A 20,267-nucleotide genomic window follows, 5' to 3' on the forward strand; every position below is an offset into this window, starting at 1 on the left:
TCTTGCCAGTAGCTGCCACTTTCTGTCCCTGCCACTGGCCACCAGTCTGACCCCCCAGGTTTTCTTCTCCACCATGTTGCAGGCAGCTCTGTCCAGGCTAGGTATGTGCTCCTTATGCCTCCTGGGCAGAAGCAAGGATTTACAAGCAGGGACTAAAACCTCTCTGAAGAACAATTTGAGGCCAAGTGTTCCCAGTGGCAAAAACATGAGGCACTGAGTAAGTCTGCATTGCAAGGTTAGCTATGTAGGTATCGACTCCTCTTTAAGTCTCATGAAAACTGTATGTCCTGGCTAATACTCAGTCCCATTGATGTGATCTGCTGTGATAAGGGGAAGGACTCTTTCTTGAGATGGTTTGAAAGGATGAATTTATTTAAAGCTACGTGCCAAATCGGGTGCGTGGGCCTCATGGGACTCAGCAGCAACAGCACCGCTTGCCTGCTGTCATGGTGTGTTGGTTTGTCAGCAGGGGCACCAAGCCAAACCATGCCTGCCACAGCCTCACTGAAGCTGGGGAATCTTTGTCCAGGCCAGACTCAGCCCTGTCCTTCCTCCTTTGTTTGCATTCTTTGTCCTATCTGGTTTGTGCTCTGCGAGGCTTAGGGCAATGCAGCTCTGCAGAATCCTTCCTTTCCCCCACAGACAGGCAGTCAGATTCAGTTTACAGCAGGGAGAGCTGGATGAGAAATGTGCCTCTGATACATGGGATTGGTAAGATGTACCAGCAGTAGGAATATGACAAGGACACTGGTATAAAACACAGAGCTGATGCCAGGTGCTAGGGTCTCTGTACATGAGGCAAGAAAATATACCATTGCATACTCCAGTTTTAATTCATACCCATCTGAATTAGAGCATCAGATCATACTGTTAGCTTAAAAGCACCCACACGGCATGATTCAGATTTAAAGGATCTGTTCCCCCCTTTGAAGCTCCTTTTAATTCAGAGGAAATCTGTAGAAACAGCAATACTTCATCCTCCTGATATTGGTGGTTGTGAAAAAGGCCCCAGATCGCCCTCCCTGTATTTCCTTTTCTCCCTCACTTGCACTTTATATTCTATTTCAAGGTCCTGCTTGAGGCTGTAATTCCTCCAGAGCTCTTGGATTCAACTAGTTGACACAGAGCCCAGTTGTTCCCCATCACCACGGCGGGCTGTGCACGACTGCACTGGTTACTGTGTGTGCCTGTAGGAGCCTACCCAGGGACTGCCAGCTTGTCCTGTCAGGGAGACCCTGCACTGTTCCTTCTCCTCTGCAGCTATGCCTTAGTTCAGGAGTGTGATGCTAGGAACAGAAGGGAAATTAAGCCAGGAAATTAGGACACACTTCATTAAGAAACACACATACACACAGAGTTCTGCTTAGCCCACCGTGCACTAGGCTGGGACCAGGTAACAAATCACTATTCATAATTGACTTCCTGTCAAGTGGCATTCATTATTCTGTGCTTTTGTAGTGGCTTAGGAAAAACCTAAATCTCTGTGGTTCCCCCTTGAGACAGGTGGGTTTTCAAATTAATCCCTTCCTCACTGGCCTACTTTATTTCTGATTGATGCTGCGTGGTATAAGAGTTGAGGCTGGTGCGATCACAAACATCCGTTCTGACCAGGCAAATCTGAAAAGGACAAAGGCAAAAGCTCATGTCACCCTGGGGGGCATTTGGGGGATTTTTTTTTTTTTTTTTTTTTTTTTTGGTGGTGTTGTTGATCTGTTTGAAGCTTCATAGTGCTTAGTGTGAGGGAAATCTCAGTACTTTGGTACAGTCGGTGTCCCCTTTTCCTCTCCCTTGTTAAACCTCTGACTCTCACTTGGCAGTCTGACTCAGCGCTTACCATTCACACTTGGAGGCAGGTTGCAGTTGTGATTTACATCCCATCACCTTGGGCAAATATTTACTCCTCTTTTCCCAACTTGTATTTCTCTTTAATGCTCCTCTTTTGATCCTCCCCTCTTTTTTTGTTTCCTGCAGCGGTGGGTGTGCAAATAAAGCTGGATTTGCTCCAACGCAAGTTTTGGATGGCCATGCAACAGGTAGGAGCATCAGCAGCCATGCAGAGACACAATTTAGTGCTCTTGGTCAGCAAGGTCGATGCTATGTTACGTCACATACACTGGCATTTTAATGAGGGCTTTTGTGGAATTCATATTAAGAGATTTATGACGTAGATTAGTTTGAAGTCACACATTTCTGTAATCCTTTGTCAGCACTAATGCCATGTGAGCCATGAGTCTGTTCTGCAGATGCCGTGGTGACAGTGTCAGCATCCTGGTCTGGCATTAGCTGTGCTGCATGTGACACGTTTAATTGTGGAAATATGCTTGTGTTCATTCAGCCTTTCAGAAAACTCATGGAAATCTGCAGTTTTGGGCACACTGAAAAAGAATCTAGTGCCTTCTTTTATCATCTTGATAATGATAACAAAACGCTACCAGCTTGCCAAAATAGAAATTATTTGCTCCAGGGATAAGCTTTTGCTGTTGTCCTAATATTAGATACTCTTCTGGACTGAAGGAAGTGGAATAATTAAAACAACTCCCTTGGTCTGGGGAGCAAGACAAATGAAACCTTTCCCCCATCACCCAGGGGCTTTCTTCCCAGGCTTTGCTTTCAGGGAGGTGTGCTGGAGGGGTGAGCATGACAGGACTGTAGCAGCACACAGCAGAAGCAGCTCTCTGCTGTCAGGAGAGGGAACTGTCATCAGACAGGGATGACAGAGAAGGTAGGAGGGCAGGAAGCTGCTCTGTGGTGACAGGAGCATCCTCACAGGTTGGGATCACATAAACCTAACCTGAGCTAAAAAGATTTCTGCAAAGCACATGAGCGCATCCTGAAACAGCAACAGAGAGAGCTTTGTTTTAAACACCCTGCTCAGGGCCATACCCAGGGAGTTCTCACACAAACAAGCCCTCGTGGGTGTTAAGTGAAGCTGGGAGGCCTTATGAAAGCAGGTGAAGGGGGCCTGTGTGCCAAGTGGCTGTGAGCTGTGGCCCTGGTAGGTGCTGGTGTGAAAAAAGGCTCCATGTGCTTTCCCAAGATGTGAGAACCATTGGACAGAGGAATGACTAACAGATTTTGTTTTCTCTCTCTCTCCTGCCTCACTGATGCCGTGCTGCTCTGGATGTCCACGCTGTGCCTCCCAGCCCAATGACACTGATGTAAGTGGACAAAAGCTGGGGACAGGGAGGCATCCTGGCATGCCTGGCTTGGCTTCCTAATTGTGTCATTTGTGTGCCAGCGTATCATAGGCACTGTCCCTTGTCTGTGGCCTCTGGAGAGGGTCCAAACCTGTCACAGGCTGTGTTTGTCTTCACAGCAATTAAGTGTCTTTGGCAAAGCTCAAAGTGCTCTGGTCACAGAGACCTGAGGAGGCAGGAGCAGGAGGATGCTGTGAGGTAGGCTGGTCTGTGAGGCAGGAGCTGTGCTCATGGAGCACAGATGTTATTTCAATAAGATGTTATTTCAATAAGATGTTATTTCAATAAGATGTTATTTCAATAAAAACAGGGAGCTGTGCTCATGGAGCAGAAGATGTTATTTCAATAAAAACAGGGAGCACAGGCTCAGTTCTGCCCCATCTCAGGGGCTCCCTGCAAACTGCCAGTGCTCTCAAACCAGGGTCCTGCTGTCGTGCTGCTGCTGCATGGCCAGCCCAGCACCAGGCATGGCTGGAACTTCTCCAGGTCTGCAAGTGCAGTGGCAGTGAGACTCAGCCCTCACACTGCTCAGAAAGATGTGTGAGACACGAGCCCTTCTTGTAGAAAACCACTGTGGTTCACCTGGTTTCTGTTCTGATATCTGAACCCTGGGCTCTGGATTTGTTATCCCCCAAGGCCACAACTGTGGTTTGTTGTGACCATGTTTCTCTGCTGACCAAAGGAATGAACCTGCCAGGGTGAAGCACAAGGTGACCTCTAGGATCACATCCAGGGAAATAAAACAACCACATGTTGCTTTGTGGTGAGGCAGGGGTGAGATGGTGCTTGCAACTCTGGATAAAGGAATTTTTTTTTAAACCATAGTCCCTAGAGTCTCAAAAAGCCAGCTGGATTCAGAGTGTGAACATGTGATATTGCAAAGCTGTGGGACTTGAAACAAACTCAGGCATCTCCAGACCTCCTCTGAAGTAGAACAGAGGGACAGAAAACCAGGTTTTTTTCTGCAAAACTCGAGGGGAGAAACAAATTCTAACTGAAAGTTACGGTTTTGTTGTGGTCTGGAATGGCCAATTGCCCTCTTGTTGCTGAGAATCACCCAGAAAGGGGGTTGGATTTTATGTCTAAGGGTTTTGAGAAATAGTGGGTAGCTGGCTGAGAGCAGACGGGCTATGTGCTATGCCAGTGTCCTTCCCTGACCCCAGCAAACCTCTGGCAGGAAGGGGACTCCATGCACAGAAAAGGCAACACTGTGTCAGCTTTCTTCCCTCTGCTACTGGAGAAAACAGAATTAAAAAATAACACAAAGAGACAGACACGGCAAATTCTGAACAATTATGAAATCAATAAGCACCTGAAGGGTTCTGTTACTCATCACTTAACCCCTCATGTCCCCACCCAGTTCAGTGTTGTGAAACACATGTCAAGTCCACTATGCAGAAATTCTAAGTGAAAGAAGTGGATGGTGCCTTGGGCTACATGTGCGCCATTCACATCCTATTTTATCATTAGCTATTTGGAGAATAGAGAAACCAACAGCAACAACAACAACAAAAATCCCTGCCTGAGAAGAACCCTGATCTAAAATACCATGCTATGTTCTTAGTCCAGATACTAACAGATGCTGAAATGCGTGCTGGTTTCTCCCTGGTGCACAATGACCTTTGGTTTTGCCCTTTCTTTACAAGTGCCTCCTCTGCTTGGAGTGCACAGGTCCTGCTGGGCACATGTCAGGGAGGCAGTGCAGGATCTGAGCCCTCAGGAGAGGGGATGTTGCTGCTAGGGGCAGGGAGCTGGACTGGCTGACCTGGGGGTGCTGCCGAGCTTGTCCTGGTGGAAATGCCAGCTGAATTGCAGAGCTGTCTGGGGTACTGCTCTGCAAACCTTTAGCCTGGCAGTCCCAAGTAAGATGAGCTCATGCCATGTGCTGAGGGATACACTCAGTGCAGGTGGCTCCGGGCTGAGCTCTGGGAGCCCCAGGCAAGAGGCTGTGACCTGGCACTGACCCTTTGCACAACAAAGAGCACCACGGGGACATGTGGGACAGCCAGGTGTCCGGCCACCTGGAGACACAGCAGGAGCAGATGTCCCATCAGGATGACCCCAGATGATCACACATGGGCTGTGAGGGGATAAAAGCTCAGATTGCTTTGTTTGGGGCCCCTCCTCAGAGGCACAGGCGTGAGCTCTTTCTGTGTTGCTGCACCGTTAATAAATTGCTTTAAGGTTCTGGATGTCTGAGACCCTGCTATGGGAAACCTGGAGTTGAACAAGTGAGGAAAACTTGTCTGGCTGTGTGAGTGTGGGGTGTATGAGGACTCAGAGACCTGTGGGGTCACTGTAGCTGCTGCTGCCTCAGTCCCAGCAGTGAAAGCCTCTGGTGGTGGGGAGTGACTGCCATAGCTCCTGCATGGTCAGACTGGGAAGTTTCCTTCACAGCATGGTTAATTCTCTGCTTTCTCTTTGCAGTGCAGTGGCTTGGATGGTGCCTGTCCACTCAGCTGTCAGGATGATGTAAGTTGCCTCAGTTTCCTCTCTGTACCTGTGGTAGGTGTGATTGACCACCTGCTCTGTGGAGATCTCTGTCTCCCAAAAAAAGGCAGTGCCTGTTGTCTCTTCACAGGAGATTGCACAGCTGGGGGACAGGACCTCATAGTAATGAGACAAATCTGCAGTTTTGGTCTTCCCCCAGCTGGGCCAGGGCAGAGACATTGGGATTCCAGCCAGTGAAAGTCCATCTTTAAATCTGTCTCCCTGGCATCCCAGATCTTCCGAAAAAAAAGTGGCTGTGAGCATGACATGCATGCTGGACACTCTCTTTGTGTTTATGCCTTGTTATCAGGAATATGTGAGACAGGAGCTCCTCTGCCCTGAAAAGTGAGATCAACAGGGATTTTTTTTGAGTGTGTTCATGTAGGATTTTCTCTGCTTCCTAGTTTTCCCTGCAGGAAAGGGTTTTCATCTAAACTCTGTGCCTCCATTTCCTGCTTTGCAAAATAAAAGTAGATCAGCAGTGATACTCAGTGGTGGGGAGAGGTTTATTTTGTGAGTGGTTATAAAACTCTGAAATCTGAAGATGGAAAGTATTAGATACCATATCACTAAAGAGAAGAGCACTACAAATATCCTGTCTCTTCCTGCTAGGCCTGCACAGAGCCCCAGCTAGAGACAATCTCTGTCACAGCTCATGGACTCAATACCTCAACATGGAGGCAGAGAGGGAAAAGAATTGTGTAAAACTCATGGTAGCTGAGCTGTGGGGCTCGGTGTAGAAATGCCAAGGCTGTTGGCATCATCACAAACCCATACTGCTTCATCCTGAACACAAAGAGGGGAAAAGCCATAAAAGCCATCTTTAATATTGCTTCTCCTCCATCTCTGCAGATTCTGAACTGCTTCCTCATTGACAACAATGGCTTTATACTTGTTTCCAAAATACCTGAAGAGGTAAGAGAGCATAAGAGAAGGAGGAGTGTGGGGTTTGCTTGTTCCTGAATAACCCACCAGAGCTGGTTAAAGCAAATGAAGTTGAATTGTGTAATAAGGGTGGCTGTGTGTAATTAAATTCAACTGCACAGTGAGGGGGAAGGCTCCCAGCAGAGTGACAGCACATCCTAGGTGAGGAAGGAGTTTGCAGTGATAAGGAAGGAACTAGTCAAAATATCTTTTGATCAGAAGAAAGGAAATTAGACTCTGTTCCCTTGGCACAGATGCTATTGAAAGATGATGGAAGGGAAGGGAAGGGAAGGGAAGGGAAGGGAAGGGAAGGGAAGGGAAGGGAGCAGCAGTTTTGAGTGCTTCTGGAGTCAAAGCAGGTGTTCTTCAGGAAAGGAAACTGAGGGGATGGCAAGAGCAAAATGCTAAAGGCAAGAAATGAAGACAAAATCATTTAAATTGGAAACAGGAACACACCTATAGAATTGGAGAATTTACTGGACTTGCAGAGGTGAAAGGAGCAAGGGAAAAGGCTCAGAATAGAAATAAAAATAAGTTGTGTGGTTCCACAGCCATTTCTAGGGAGCTGAAGGGGTGCAAGTTTGATGTGATATCCTGTGCAGCTGGGTAAAGTCAACAGTACCAGCCACTGCATGGTTGAGCTACATTTTTCCATTCTCTGATAAATTCACCACAGAGTTACTTCTTTCAAAATAATTAAACCCCATAGTTCTGGGCATCAGAAAGTGATATGTGGAACAGTCTCATAAGCTGCAAAGCAATAAGTCAATAGTAAGAGTGGGCTTAGAGAAGAAGTGGGAAATGAAGGGGTTTTGTTACTGACAGAATCATGGAATTTCATTAAAATTGCCATTGTACTGGTGTTAACAAATGCAGTTTGGGTATTTCCAAAAGGCAGCAGATCCAGTCCCAGAAATTACTTTCTTCAAGATGTGACAAACAGGTCGAAATGGAAATTAAGGTAACAGAATTCCTGGTGGATGTGATTGGCACAAGCAGCACAGCTTCCAGAAGGAAGAAAACTTGTCAGCTATAGTTCTTTGAAAGCATGGCAAAATCAGGAGATAAGGGAGACTAGATAATGTGTAGAATTTCAGTTTTATTCAGCCTTGAACAGAGTCCCTTAAAAGAACCTGGTGAAACAGTGACGTATGAAGTAGTGACATTGATCTCAAAGTAGCTGGGACAGAAGAGAAAGAAGAAGAATTTTTAGATGGCTATTCAGATGGAAAACATCAGCTATATGAGTCCCATGGTTTCCCACCTGGACTTGGGTTGGTTAGCATATTCAGAATGGGCTGGCAGAAGGAAAAAGGGAGACTGTGCATTCTGCAGGCACTGCACAGTGAGTTCAGAGAGGCTGAGATGAGATCCTTGAAAATCACAGAGCAAAACCAATAGGCAACACAGGGGCACCAGGGGGAATAAAGACAGATACCAAGGGGAGCTTATTCCTCTTTTCTGTAGGAAAGTGAAAAGTGCCCTACCCAGCACACTGAATAGTCTGGTAGTGTCCCTTCAATGATATGGTGTGCCAAAAAACAAAAATGCAAATAGAACTTGAAGGCTAAGGGAGGGAAATGCTGTAAAAGTTGCATTGACTCCCCACTCTGGGTGGCCAGGCCCTACTGAGTTTTTGGATGGGCTGGTGATCTTAGGAATTGCTCTTTTCTCCTCTGACACCCATGGCATTTTCAAAGACATTTTACTGACTCCTATGATATGTGTTCATCAGCTACACCCTTTAGGTGCCATGTCACCTGTGTGTCCTCAGCACTGCCCTCCTGGGCTCTGCCTGAATTTTTCCTGAATCTTATGGAAAATAGTTTTTTCCAAAGCTCATCTTTGAAAGATCTGACTAGCAGAAACATGGCATTATAGTGGATTTGGGTAAATTATAAACATTATCCACATGCCTCCAAGATCAGGCATTTTGGCAAGCACCAGAGCTGTCCTCCTCCAGCTTTTACCTTCCCTGACTTCAGAGAGTTCACCACTGCTTTTTTTTTTTTCTGATTTCTTTATCCTGTTCCAGTTACTGTTTTTATTTCCTGGTGACACCATGAGTCTCCACACCATTAAACCCTACAGGGAATTCAAGACAGCACTAAATCCATGCCCTGGGTTTCCTACATACTTGGATGTTGCTGCATGGGATCACTTGCTGCTGTGTGACCTTCCCTATTCCATCCTGTAGTCTTTCCTCAAGGCATCCATTTAAAAATGCCCAAAAAAATCCTGTACCTGGGATTTTGTGGGTGTTTTGTATTTTCTGCCTGCCAGAGCTGCCTGCTGCCTGCACCTCCTTCCCTGGGTGACCACACTGGAAATCAGAGCAGCTTCCCACAGGAATGGGGTGAGGACAGCGTGGCTCAGGCTCTGCTCTTCTCTGCCCTTGGGATGGGGGATGAGGGTGAGGGATTGGCTCTAATAACCTCTGTGTGAAGGCAGCAATTGGAAACCACCATGGAAAAGGGACTCAGGATTTTAATGAGTGACAAGTTGGAAGCTCCCAGCAGGATTACTTGGGGAAGAACGGGTAATCTCTTAATTCGAGCTAATCTCCCCATCCAGTCTCATCCCAGAGGGAGCAAAGAGTTAAAACACAGAGCCAGGAGAAGGGAGTGAGTGAGGACCAGGTGCTCTTGGAGGAATGGAAAATAAGTGGCAGGGTCAGGCTGTGCTGCAGGGAAGGCTGCTCTGCTTTTTCTGTCATGTTTGCAACCGTGTCCCCACAGCCACCCCTGAGTTTTTAGCTGCTTCTCACTGCCAGTCATAGGCACAGCTGTGGATCCCAGGTCTTGAGCTCCCTCCGCCTGCTCCATCCAGATGTTCCCTTTCTCACTAAACCTCTTTTTCTAGGCTTGCTGCCTTCTGCCTGAGGCATTTTGCAGAGGATGTCTGCAAGCTCTGCCCAGGTGGGACTCCAGGAGCAGGGTGCAGAGAGGCAGCCAAAAGGCCAAGATGCCACCAGAGCCCAGAGCTCGTGGAGAAGCAAGGGCTGCCTCTGTTTGAGCCATGCTGGAGGAAGAGGCTGCCTGCCTGCCCAAAGCCTGGGCAGTTTGGCAGATCCTGTTTGTCTACAGCTTCTGAGTGTATAAAAAGTGTAAATTGCTCAATGCATGGATGCATGTGAGCAGTGATGTAGCTTTTGAGTCATATGTGTGCTCTGAGTTGCATGTCTTTGCTGTGCACAGCCTGCACACTCAGCTGCAGGGGGGAGTGACACAGCATGTGTCATGTGGGATGGCAGAGCAATGCTTCCTGCTGTCAACCTCTGAAATGGCAAGGGCCTGTGGAAACTTGCCCAGAGGTGGGAGCTAGGAGAAACACAGCAGAGGGATGCCTAGGAGAGCAGCAGTCACTGGAGGAAGCAGGATGTAATGAGAGCTGCTTTGCAAAATGCTGCTCCAGTACGGGACAGCTTTGGTTTCTGCCAAGTGATGCTTTTCTGTGTTACTGCCTGTACAGGGTACCTAAAACAGCAGCAAGCTCTGAATGTCTGGTTTGCTGCTGGAGGCCAGTTTGCTGATGCCTTTCTGAAGGCCATACTCTCACTTGAACTAATAGCTGCTCATTGTTATACCTATACAAATGATGTCCTGCATGGAGAAATTCGGCCAGACATCAGCATCTCTTGACAGGATGGGCCTCATTCACAGCCTTGCAGTGGTCCCCTCTCCTTGCCCTGCTGCCTGCAGCTTGCACTGTGTTAAATCTCACTGCTGGGAATGCAGACTGGTATTAAATGGAAGCAGCTGGCCTCTTCACCACCCTAATCAGATTGAAAGAGCGAGGGAGGTGAAAAAAGTTAGTGCTTGCTCAGGCACATTTGACTGTCTGAGACGATTACAGCCTAAATGCTGGAAGAGGAGTTGATGTTATGCATCAATTTGTACAGTGAAATGACTTCTAAAAGCCTTTTGGGAAGAGGCTCATAACCATGTAACACTACTGTTAGATGATTGCCATGTGATCTTAGGTAAATCTGCCTAAGGGTTTGGACTTTTTTTGTGGAAATGTCCCACTCAAATAAATGAAGTCATCTGTCATCTGCTAATACATGCTAAATGACTGCTAGCCTATCAGTGGGAAAGCAAAACATCCCAGACTGTGTGAATGCTTCCATAACACATGGGAGCTATTTACTGTCTGTCAGGACCCATGAGCCAGGAAAACAGACAGAGGACAGCTCATATCCGCACTTTTATAATTTACAAACATTTCATTTACTTGCTTGTGAACAAAGCAGTGGACTTGACAGGTTTGAAGCATTTTTGCAATATATTTGCCATGGTTTAGTAATCAGGAAGGTCAGAATTGTTTGTTTGAGGAAATCTTTAAAGCAGCAGTTAGCAAATTTGAGATTGGGCCTTTATTTGACTTTATTGACTCCAAGGCATACATGAAACCAGAGGGCCACAAGTCCCACCTTTAGTTTGGGCATGCAGGCAGGACAGGGGGGCTTGTTGTCCCCCCAAATGCAACCTAGTCCTGTGCCAGTACACAGTATGTGAGCTACAGGGATGGATGGCTTTGTGTTGTGTTGTTTGGATCACTGCCTGCTCAGAGCTCACACAGCAGTGAGTTGCAATATTGCATTTGCTGCCTAAAGAAATCTGCACATCACACTCATGCATGGGGAGCCAGTTCACCTAGGGCAGCAGGAGAGCAAAGGCTTCCAAAACCACAGTGGCCATGGGCAGCAGAGAGGCTCAAATGGAAGACTCAGCCATTCAGATCCAGAGAACATGGATTCCCAATAACCCACAGAGAGTCCAGGCTTCCAGTGATTCAGCATGCCTGGGTCTCTGCAGCTAGAGAGTCTGCATTTGCTGACAAGCCACAGGGACTTACGTGGGCTAAGTCATTTCCAAGCGTGGTAGGAATGGTGCAGGATGCCCAGCTGGTGTTGGGGGAAGTCCTCCCTCAAGCTTTCCAACCAGCCAAAGGACAAAGTTCAGCATTGCCTCCTTATAAAAACCCTCGTTGTGTTTGGCCTCCAGACAAACTGGATCAGCTGGAACCATCGAGCATTTGGAAAATTTACAGTTTATTCCGTTTTTCCCTTTTTGTACTTGCAGACTGGAAAATTTTTTGGTGCAGTGGATGGCTCAGTGATGACCCAGCTGCTAAACATGGGCATGTTCAGGCGGTAAGTGGGGGATCTCCACACTGTACTTCTTGTTCTTTGCTGGTGTGTGGGTCAGAGCATGTTGGTCCCTCTGAGAAGCACTTGAGCAGGGAAAATGCACATACTGGTGATGCTGGTGACTCTCTTATCCAGACACAAGAGCTCCTTTAGCTGCCTGCCCCATCTGCTGACTGGCTCAGCCATCAGCACACACACTTTCTCCTCATCTCTTGCTCTTCCACCTGCTGCAAGACACAGAGAGAGACAGAAACTTCCAACCTCTGTGTGGCCAGGGAGCTTCTTCTCTGTATTTTCCAGGGCAAGATGTCATGGGAAACTTTTCTTGGCATTTTGGGTACAGAAGTGCTTCGGTTCCTCCTGCCACTTGGAAAGCCTTTCTGGGAGTGGTTGTCTGAGATGCAGCATTGCAGCTGGCTGAGCACATTTCTCTCTCTTAAAAAAAATTCTGTTCATCTCACTCCACTCCCTCAGCCAATGTCAAAAGAGAGTTCAGAGTTTCAGTGGCTTGGAAACAGGAACTAGGGGGACCTGAGGTAGTTACAATTATAATTCCTCTGCTTCATCGCTTGTTTTACTCACTCTCTGAAATTAGGGACATATTTCCTCCTGTGCTGACCCAGTTACATTAATCCAGAGCCTGTATTTCTTGCTCTGCAAGATCCAGCACTGGCCAAACAGCAAAGACACGTGTAAGCAGGTCACTACTTTAGTGAATCCAGGAAACAGTTCACACCTGACATTTTTGAGAAAAAGCTGACGTTAAAAGTCTGTCCCGTGGGTGGTTGCATTGCTTGCTTTTGACTGCTTGCCTGTTGTGTTTTGCTTGCAGAGTGACCATGTATGATTACCAGGCCATGTGCAAGGTGCCCTACCACCACCACAGCGGCGCCCGCCCCCTGCTCAGCGTACGTATCTGATCTGTCACCATGCCCTGCCACCATGCAGCCCTCCCTGGCTGGGCTTCCTCCTGCAGGCCATCTCCAACATTCCCCAGCAGACCTGAGGAGATGTTTGCTGTCAGGATGGGACTGTCCAAACTCACCTCAGGCAGACTCCTGAAGCAGTGGTGGCCACTGATGTTGATTTCCAGTGTGGCTCTCTATTGCCATATAGGATCTCACTGAAAATTGGCAGGACCAGGGAAAGAACAGGAGCTAGACTGTGGTAGGTTCTCCTGAAAGCCAAGCAGTCAGCTAGCAGCTGAAATGAACAGGAATTCTTTTACAGGACATGGTTTTACTCAGCTCAAGAAGGAGAGTTGCAGTGTCAGGGAACAGAGCATCTGGGGAAAACTGGCAGTCATTGGGGAAGGATGAGTGAGCTTGGAGCTGAAGAGAAGACTGAGAATTCTGGTAGCCCAGGAGACAAATTAAGAGGGTGAAGGGTTTTAACAGTACCCAAATGCAACCTCTCTTTAGGCTACAAACTCATACTCTAATCCTTTAGGATTTAGGATACAAACTCATACTCTAATCCCATTCCACCTTCCTAACCTTGCCTCAAACAAGAACAAACTACTCAACACTTTGGCCGCTTCAAACTGCTTGACACAACCTTAAACAGGGATGTGTTCATTGCTGTTATGATCCTTTGATACTGGAAGGAATGCAGGAAGTACCCTTACAGCATGCCATTGTAATTTTTTTTCCAGTAAAAGAATTATCAACAAAATATTGCATTTTAACAACATTCTTAACAATAACACTTTCAACAATGTCTGGTTTACAATGGTTACATTTGAGCTGGCTAGATATCATATGGTGATTGTAGTGAAAATATTTGCTTGATTATATCCTCCAATCCTGATCACTGAGAGAAATGTCACAAACTGTGAGCTGCCAAAAATGAAGTGAATTGGGAAGAAAATAAAAAGGTGAGCATTCAACCTCCATCTCTCATATTCCTGTCTTAGGAAAACCCTTGAAAAGGAAGAAATCAAGAAAAGTCAGTTTTTCATATACAGACATAAAAATCAGTCAAATTGCCAAGCATCTCTACATTTTACCATTTGCTGACTTATTTTGGCTGAAGGGAAGTCATCAGTAATGGAACACTATCCTGCATCCCGTGACTGCCACATCTGTTTTGGGTTTGAGGACATGGGCATGATTATGAGAGGGGGAGATGAAAATTAGACGTGGTTACCATGAGGAAAAGAAGCAGCAGTATCCTCTGCAGATGAATTGTCCCTGGGATAATGCTGGATTTCCAATTTGTAGCTGAAAAGCAAGAAGATGATAGAAGTCATACCATCTTGAGGAAAAGCTGGATGAAAGCACAGTTAAGCATAATCAATCAATGGCAGATAATACTGCCACTAAATCCTGGGCAGTGCTGTCACTTGTCCCAGAAACACCACTTGCTTTCAGAGCACAAAAGCATCCTAAACTGGTGCTGTCCCATTTAGCTGTGTTTCTCTCCTGCTCTGAGCTCTGAAGGTCATCCACACTGGAGAGAAATCATCAAGCAATTACATCTTCAAAGTCCTTCATACATTCCTGATAAACTCCCTGACCCTCATGGGGAGGGGGTGAGGAGGTATTATTAGTAGCAGGGCAGCTCTGCTGGCTTTTGATGTATTTTGAACATTTTCCAGTGATGCCCAGACCTTGTATTTCCAGCCTGTCTTCAAGAGCTCTGATCAGTGGAGGGACTTAGTCTAAAATGTGGGGTCCTGCGTAACAATTATAAATTCTCTGACCAGGTCCTTATGGTATTTCTCATTTCTTCTTTTCTTCTCCAGCCAATTTATGCCTTTGTAGCTGCAGTGAAGTGGCTGATAAGTGATTTCATCATGTGAGTACCAAAAGATGGGGGTGCTTGGGAGGCTCAGACCAGGAGGGGCAAGAGCTGAGAAAGCTGCAAGCAGAAGCCCCTGTGTAGGGTGTTGCTGTCAGCCTTCTCCTGACATTCAGCTCTGCACTGTGCTCCTGGGAGACAGAAAGCTATTACTATTGCCATTTTGAGAGGCAGAGGCCCACAGTGGGTCTGGGATTTACCTGAAGTCACTCAGGCCTGAGTCAGAAATAGGACTTGTGTCTCCTGGGGCTCTGTGCAGATTCTTGGTGCCAAGTCCTCCTGCCTGCCTTGTGTGCCCATGAGGAGTGAATGCACATCTTCCTCTCACGGGGGGAGAAGGCTGAAGGCAGCAAGCCAAGCAGCTCAGGTCTGAGTGCCAGGCAAGGGGGGAGAGAGGGGAGGCTCTCCTCTGGGTTTGGGTTCACCTCAGACTCCTGGGGTGAATCAGAGTTCAAGCTCAAATTGGGATGGAAGTGCTGCTGCTCAGCTTGCTGGGTGTGCGAAAGGGGAGATGTGGTAAAGGTCCAGCTCTGAGGGTTTTAGCCTGTTGGTACAGAACATTTCCATGTAGTTACCTCCAAGCAGACCAAGCAGTGTGGGCTTCTGATGGCCATCATGCCTGCTCCTCAGGTGGGTCCTGTAGAGGCTGAATGCCCTCCCAGCCTCAGGGGCTGCCATACTTGTTCCTTCCTTCACTGACAAGCCCCTTACACAGGAAAAAGCCCATTCAGATCTTCCACAGTACAGATCCTATGATACAGAACCACATTCTAGCATGTGGAGGGGAAAAAAAATTAAAAATCTAAAAAATCAGGCTTGCACTGCCAGAAATTTGTAGTAAACATTTTTGAACTGATACTCGCTGGGCGACAGGGCCATCTCCCTGACACCTGCATCCTTCCAGGCTGCTGAAAAAGCATCCTCTGTTCTTGCTCTTTTGACAGCTTCCTTTTGGAGTTTAACATGAGTAGCTTCTGGCACTCAGACAACTTGGCAGATGGTGAGTACACAAGAGTCCAGCCACCCCATAGCACGTGAATGTTGCAGCCGCTGGTGACAGAAGAAGCTGTACAGGGAAGCCTGGCCCTGTGCAAGGAGCCTGCCCTCTGCCCCACACCCCTTCCTCCATGGACACTGGAATCCAGCTTCCAGATCCCACTATCTCCCCCCATTTCCACCCCCATTGCAGGCTGCCACAGCACCAGGGTGGTCAGGGTGAGGTGTGTGCTGATGGGAGCACTCTGCTTGCTCCCCTTAGGGTAATTTGCTGAGGAGAGGGGAGACACTTCTTTCTGAGGACCTCTACCCTATGCACAGTGGGATGAGAGAGGCCATCTGCTGCAAATAACTTCTGTTGGAAAGCCTCCCTTCCAGTCTGCTACAGGACAGAGCAGGGGTGGAAGAGCAGACTCTCCAGAGCCTAGCAGAGGTTCCAGGAAGCTAGACAGAAACCTCAGAGTTCAATAACACACTTCACTTACTCTGGACCTGCTCTGCAAGAGAGAAGGTGATGGCACATGGTGTTGCACAGCAGCTGAGTTCAGCAGAGGGCTGTGTCTGGCTTGAAATACACTGACCTGTCCTGCAGCTAAAGTGCTGCCTGCTGGAAACACCCCAGGAGTGTCTGCAGTCCCATCCCAGCCCTGAGGAGACTCAGAGGAGAAGGGGAGGTGTGTTCTGCACAGCCAAGTAGGGGCAGTAATTAGTCTTGATTATTGATCACTAGTGGTGCCTTATAGTGGAGACAGTGGTGTCTTCCATGCCAGCTGTGGGGCTGGATCTTCTGCACTGAATTCTCCTGGCATAATGGGGAAACAGTCATTTTTTGAAAGCAAAATTCCCCTCTAGAGAAGGAGGTCTGTGGGTGCTGTTTAGGTCCCACTGTCCTCCTCCAAAGAGATGGCAGTAGAAGCTGCAGCTGTCCCCTGGCTGCTGTGTCACACACATCAGGGTAGCAGGGGTGGCCCCATGCAGAAATTGGTGAGGAAGAGTCAGATGAGCAGGTGCAGTACTCGTGGCAGCTCAGGAGAGACTGCTCATTCAGGGGAACGGGGAGCTGTGGCATTCCTGCTGTGGGTGTTCTGTGGCTGCAGTCTGATTTAGTCTCTGCTTGAGGAGAGCAAAAAGGGAGGGGGGATGTCACTGCTGTCCTGCTCATCACCATTTCCTTTTGTGCTTCCTTCATCTCTTTCCCACATCACCTCCATGATGCTGTGTGTAAATTCATGTCTCCATGTCACTGCCATGCTGTGAATCTGTCACGTGTCTCCATCGTCACTGTGTGTGTCATGGGACCTCTCCAGCCAAGGCTGTCTTCCATCACTGTAAGTAGAACCACCTCATAGTTAAAAAAAGAGAATTAACTAGAAATTCCTAGGCTAGGAAAGACTTTTTTCCACCCTTTGTACAGTGGGGGATTTGCAGAAAGGCGTGACAGGGCCAAGGCAGAGCCTGGCTCTGTTTCCCTGCTCTGCAAAGAGTTGCTGTTGCTCATTTAGCTGGCCGAGCTGGTGATTGAAGGTCTGTCACTGAGGAGTTGATAAAAGAAGGAACATATGAGCCTCCTGAGGAGCTGCAGTCACAGACAGCATCATCACTCATTGCTGTGGCTGGCTGGGCCTGTGGCCCGTGTTCCATGGCATGTCCTTCCCCGTGGTTCCCAGCTGGCCCATTCTTCTCAGCTGGTATTCCCAAACCAAAGACTGACTTGTGCCTTCCTGCAGGAGAAACTACACAGGTCTTGTAGGCTACAGTTACTAAGAAGTAACTTAAGTCTTCTTTTCCACACACCATGGCTTAGCTCCTTCTGATAAATCCCAGCCCAGCTCTGGGATAATGCAGGAGGACTTTCAAGTGGTTCAACTGATAACTCATAAATCCACTCCTACAGGCGAGTTAGAAATTCCTCCAAGACAGAGTCCAGACTGTGGCTGTGTTTGTATCTCCCTGCTTCCATATCTAGCTTGTGTTTGCCAATTTGCTCTCTGCCCAGCAAGACATATGTGTGAGACAGAGATGGAGAAATAGAGACAGTTGGAATGTGTCTGACTGGATGGAGAAGAGGAAGAGCAAGAGAGGGTGTCTGCAGATGAAAAAAAAAGAGTGTCCATGTGTGTGGGGGAGTAGCAGGGTGGAAGAATGCTATTGGGGCTGGAAGAAATGGATTGCACATGTTGTTAAGAAGGGGCTGTAGATTTTTGCCAGAGATGTTAACATTTTCTTGACTGCAGGCCAAGGCTGGTGTATGCGAAAAATATGAAGCGAAGGAGACATTTTGTGAGAGAGAAATTGAGCACACACATTTTTTCCGGGTTATGTGCAGAGGAATTAATGATCAGGGATCTAATGCTCTCCCTTGCCTGACTGTGTACCTCTGGCTCTGCAGCACTGAGCCTATTTCTGCTTCCCAAGTTCTCTTGTTTTTTGGGAAGGTGAGACTTGCTGTTGGAATATGGGCGTGATGTATTCAGACTGCACTCATCATACAAATCTGCTTTTCAGAGGTGCTGAGAAGACACGTTTGCTGCCACAGATTTTTTCTCTGCTCTCAGCATCTCAGTTTCTCTCCGTGTTTATAAGGGGGGCTTCTGCTTTTATGGACATCAGCACAGGTTTGAAAGCTTTTAATTAAGCCAAAATACTTCCAGCCAAGGCATGCAGCCTAGAAAGAACTATTTCTAGAATTCCATAGATCATAAAAGTTTCTCTTTTTTGACTCCATGGTAATGTATGCAGAAGATATTTTACAGTATAATTGGTTAAATTCTATATTTTATATTGGTAACTAAGTGGCAGATTTTGTCACATGTCCCAGAGTAAATCCTCTGACTGTAGTGCATGATTTATGCTGGTGGGAAAGAGTTCACAATCTGGGCTCTCTAGTTCATAACAAGGCACAGCAACTGCCTTTGCTGCTCAGAAGGATTGGTTGCCAAATGTCTGACAAAAGTCTTTCTGGAAGTGCAGATGGTAGCAATGACAGCCTGGAATTAACTCACTCTTTGCTATAAAGTTTGCAATTTGTTATCAGCTCCTCTGGCTGTTTACTAATCCCTGACCAGCAGACTCTCAGGGTGCTGATAACATTTTGATGTCCAGTATGTGCATGCAGAGGCTCAGCCTGAGCCTTTTGCTGATGATGTACATGCTACTGGGCTCCTCTGAACCTCTCAATGCTGCTGCAGCTGCATTGCTTCCCAGCAAATTAAGTGTCAGTAGGCTTAAGCATAATCTCTGTCATAGGTCTTGTCTCTGTGCAGGAGTTAGATTTTAAAGCAGCTTCTTTTCATTAAGCTTGTGCCAAAAAAAAACCAAAAAATCTTAAAAGTCTGTGCAGGCCACTTCTGCCAGATTTTGGTGCTGGCCACGTTTATCCTGGGTGTGGTTCATGCAGGCTCTTTAACTGAGTTTTCCCTTGCAGGGCCTGGTTCTCCAAGCCCACCATGACAGCCCTCATCCAACACTGGCTGAGGCTGAGGCCTCACATCAATTTCCATTCTGCATTTTCCAAGCTGATGGTCTCCTTCACCCCTCCCTGCACCCATCCTTCACACCACTGTCCTTTATATTGCTTCAACTTTGATGATGTTATAACAGGAAGCTAGTAAAGGATATGATATAACAGGGCTAGAAAAGGATGTCACTCTTTATCAGGGACAGGGCAAAAATGAGGTCCTGGTATGTCAGGGCTCCTTGCCACTCACGACATGAGCCATATGTTAAATTCTTGCAAGCAGTTTGCCCTAACTTTATGAGGTCACCTTTGTGGTCATCACAGTGATTCTTGTGAGCAAGAACTGCACAGCTGTGCTGCAGGGGCAGTGCTGGAAATCCAGGGGCAGCTCAGCAGGACAGAGATGGCTTCTGGCTGAGAGGACCAATGTGTGGGATTGGCACAAGCATGTCCCCAAGAAGGGCTGTCCCTGGTCCAGGCTGTGATAGCCTGGCCACCTGCTTCAGGGTTTGGAGCTGCTTTCCCAGCCCCCAGTGCAGTGAATTAAGGCTGAAAGAAATGCTGCTCTGTTTCTCACACTCCTTTAGTCTTAGTTTGGGGACTTTCCTGGCCAGAATACACTTACCAGCTGCTCAGAGCCAGAAAGTGTTTGCAGTTTCTCTCCTTACAGCATAAATGAGGATATTCTGCATGCCCCATCAGAAGTGTCTGAAATTTACCTCCAAAACAGGGTTGTGTTTGGCTCATCCCAGATCTCCTCAGGACTGTCTGTCCCTGTGATGGGTCCCAGTCAGAGGCATTCTCCATCAGCAGAAATGGGAGAGGCTTTTCCCTTTCTCTGCAGCGTGGGGTTTGCACAGAGGGACAAGGGATGGTGGCAGAGCACAGCCAGACAGCTCCTGGCTGGTGGCAGAGGTGCTGCCGGCCCCTGGAATGACAAGTTGGGTTGATTAATTCAGTGTGAATCCAGGGTGAATACAGAACGAGGCATTGTGCTGCAGTTCAGGCTCTGCGTGCCTTTGAGTCTGTGCAAAATGAACCTCACCATGTCACCAAAAGGTGGGTCCCATCGTCTGGGAGGATGGAGGCAGGGGGCTCCCTCCTGAGTGCTGGTTTTTGAGACTTCTGAAGAACAGCACAAAGTACAATTACCAGAGACTGCACTGCAGGGAGGGGTTTGAGTGCCCATCGTATTCATCTGGGCAAGGCATTAGAGGCAAGATTGGGCTGCAGTTCCTGGCTCTTAATG

The 20,267-nt window shown here is 47.5% G+C and overlaps 1 protein-coding gene across 1 annotated transcript in view; it reads left to right on the forward strand.

Moving 5' to 3' along the window:
* Positions 1-20,267, forward strand: part of CACNA2D4 (calcium voltage-gated channel auxiliary subunit alpha2delta 4) — a 121,061-nt gene that overhangs the window by 95,848 nt on the left and 4,946 nt on the right. The window contains exons 27-35 of the mRNA XM_039708244.1: positions 1,972-2,033; positions 3,144-3,158; positions 5,625-5,669; positions 6,540-6,602; positions 11,696-11,766; positions 12,596-12,671; positions 14,510-14,562; positions 15,510-15,565; positions 16,869-16,889. Coding sequence (XP_039564178.1) covers positions 1,972-2,033; positions 3,144-3,158; positions 5,625-5,669; positions 6,540-6,602; positions 11,696-11,766; positions 12,596-12,671; positions 14,510-14,562; positions 15,510-15,565; positions 16,869-16,889 — 462 coding nt within the window. The remainder of the gene's footprint in view (positions 1-1,971; positions 2,034-3,143; positions 3,159-5,624; positions 5,670-6,539; positions 6,603-11,695; positions 11,767-12,595; positions 12,672-14,509; positions 14,563-15,509; positions 15,566-16,868; positions 16,890-20,267) is intronic.

The sequence above is a fragment of the Passer montanus genome, unplaced genomic scaffold (assembly GCF_014805655.1).
Source record: "Passer montanus isolate IOZ18808 unplaced genomic scaffold, ASM1480565v1 scaffold20, whole genome shotgun sequence".
Classification (NCBI taxonomy): Eukaryota; Metazoa; Chordata; class Aves; order Passeriformes; family Passeridae; genus Passer; species Passer montanus.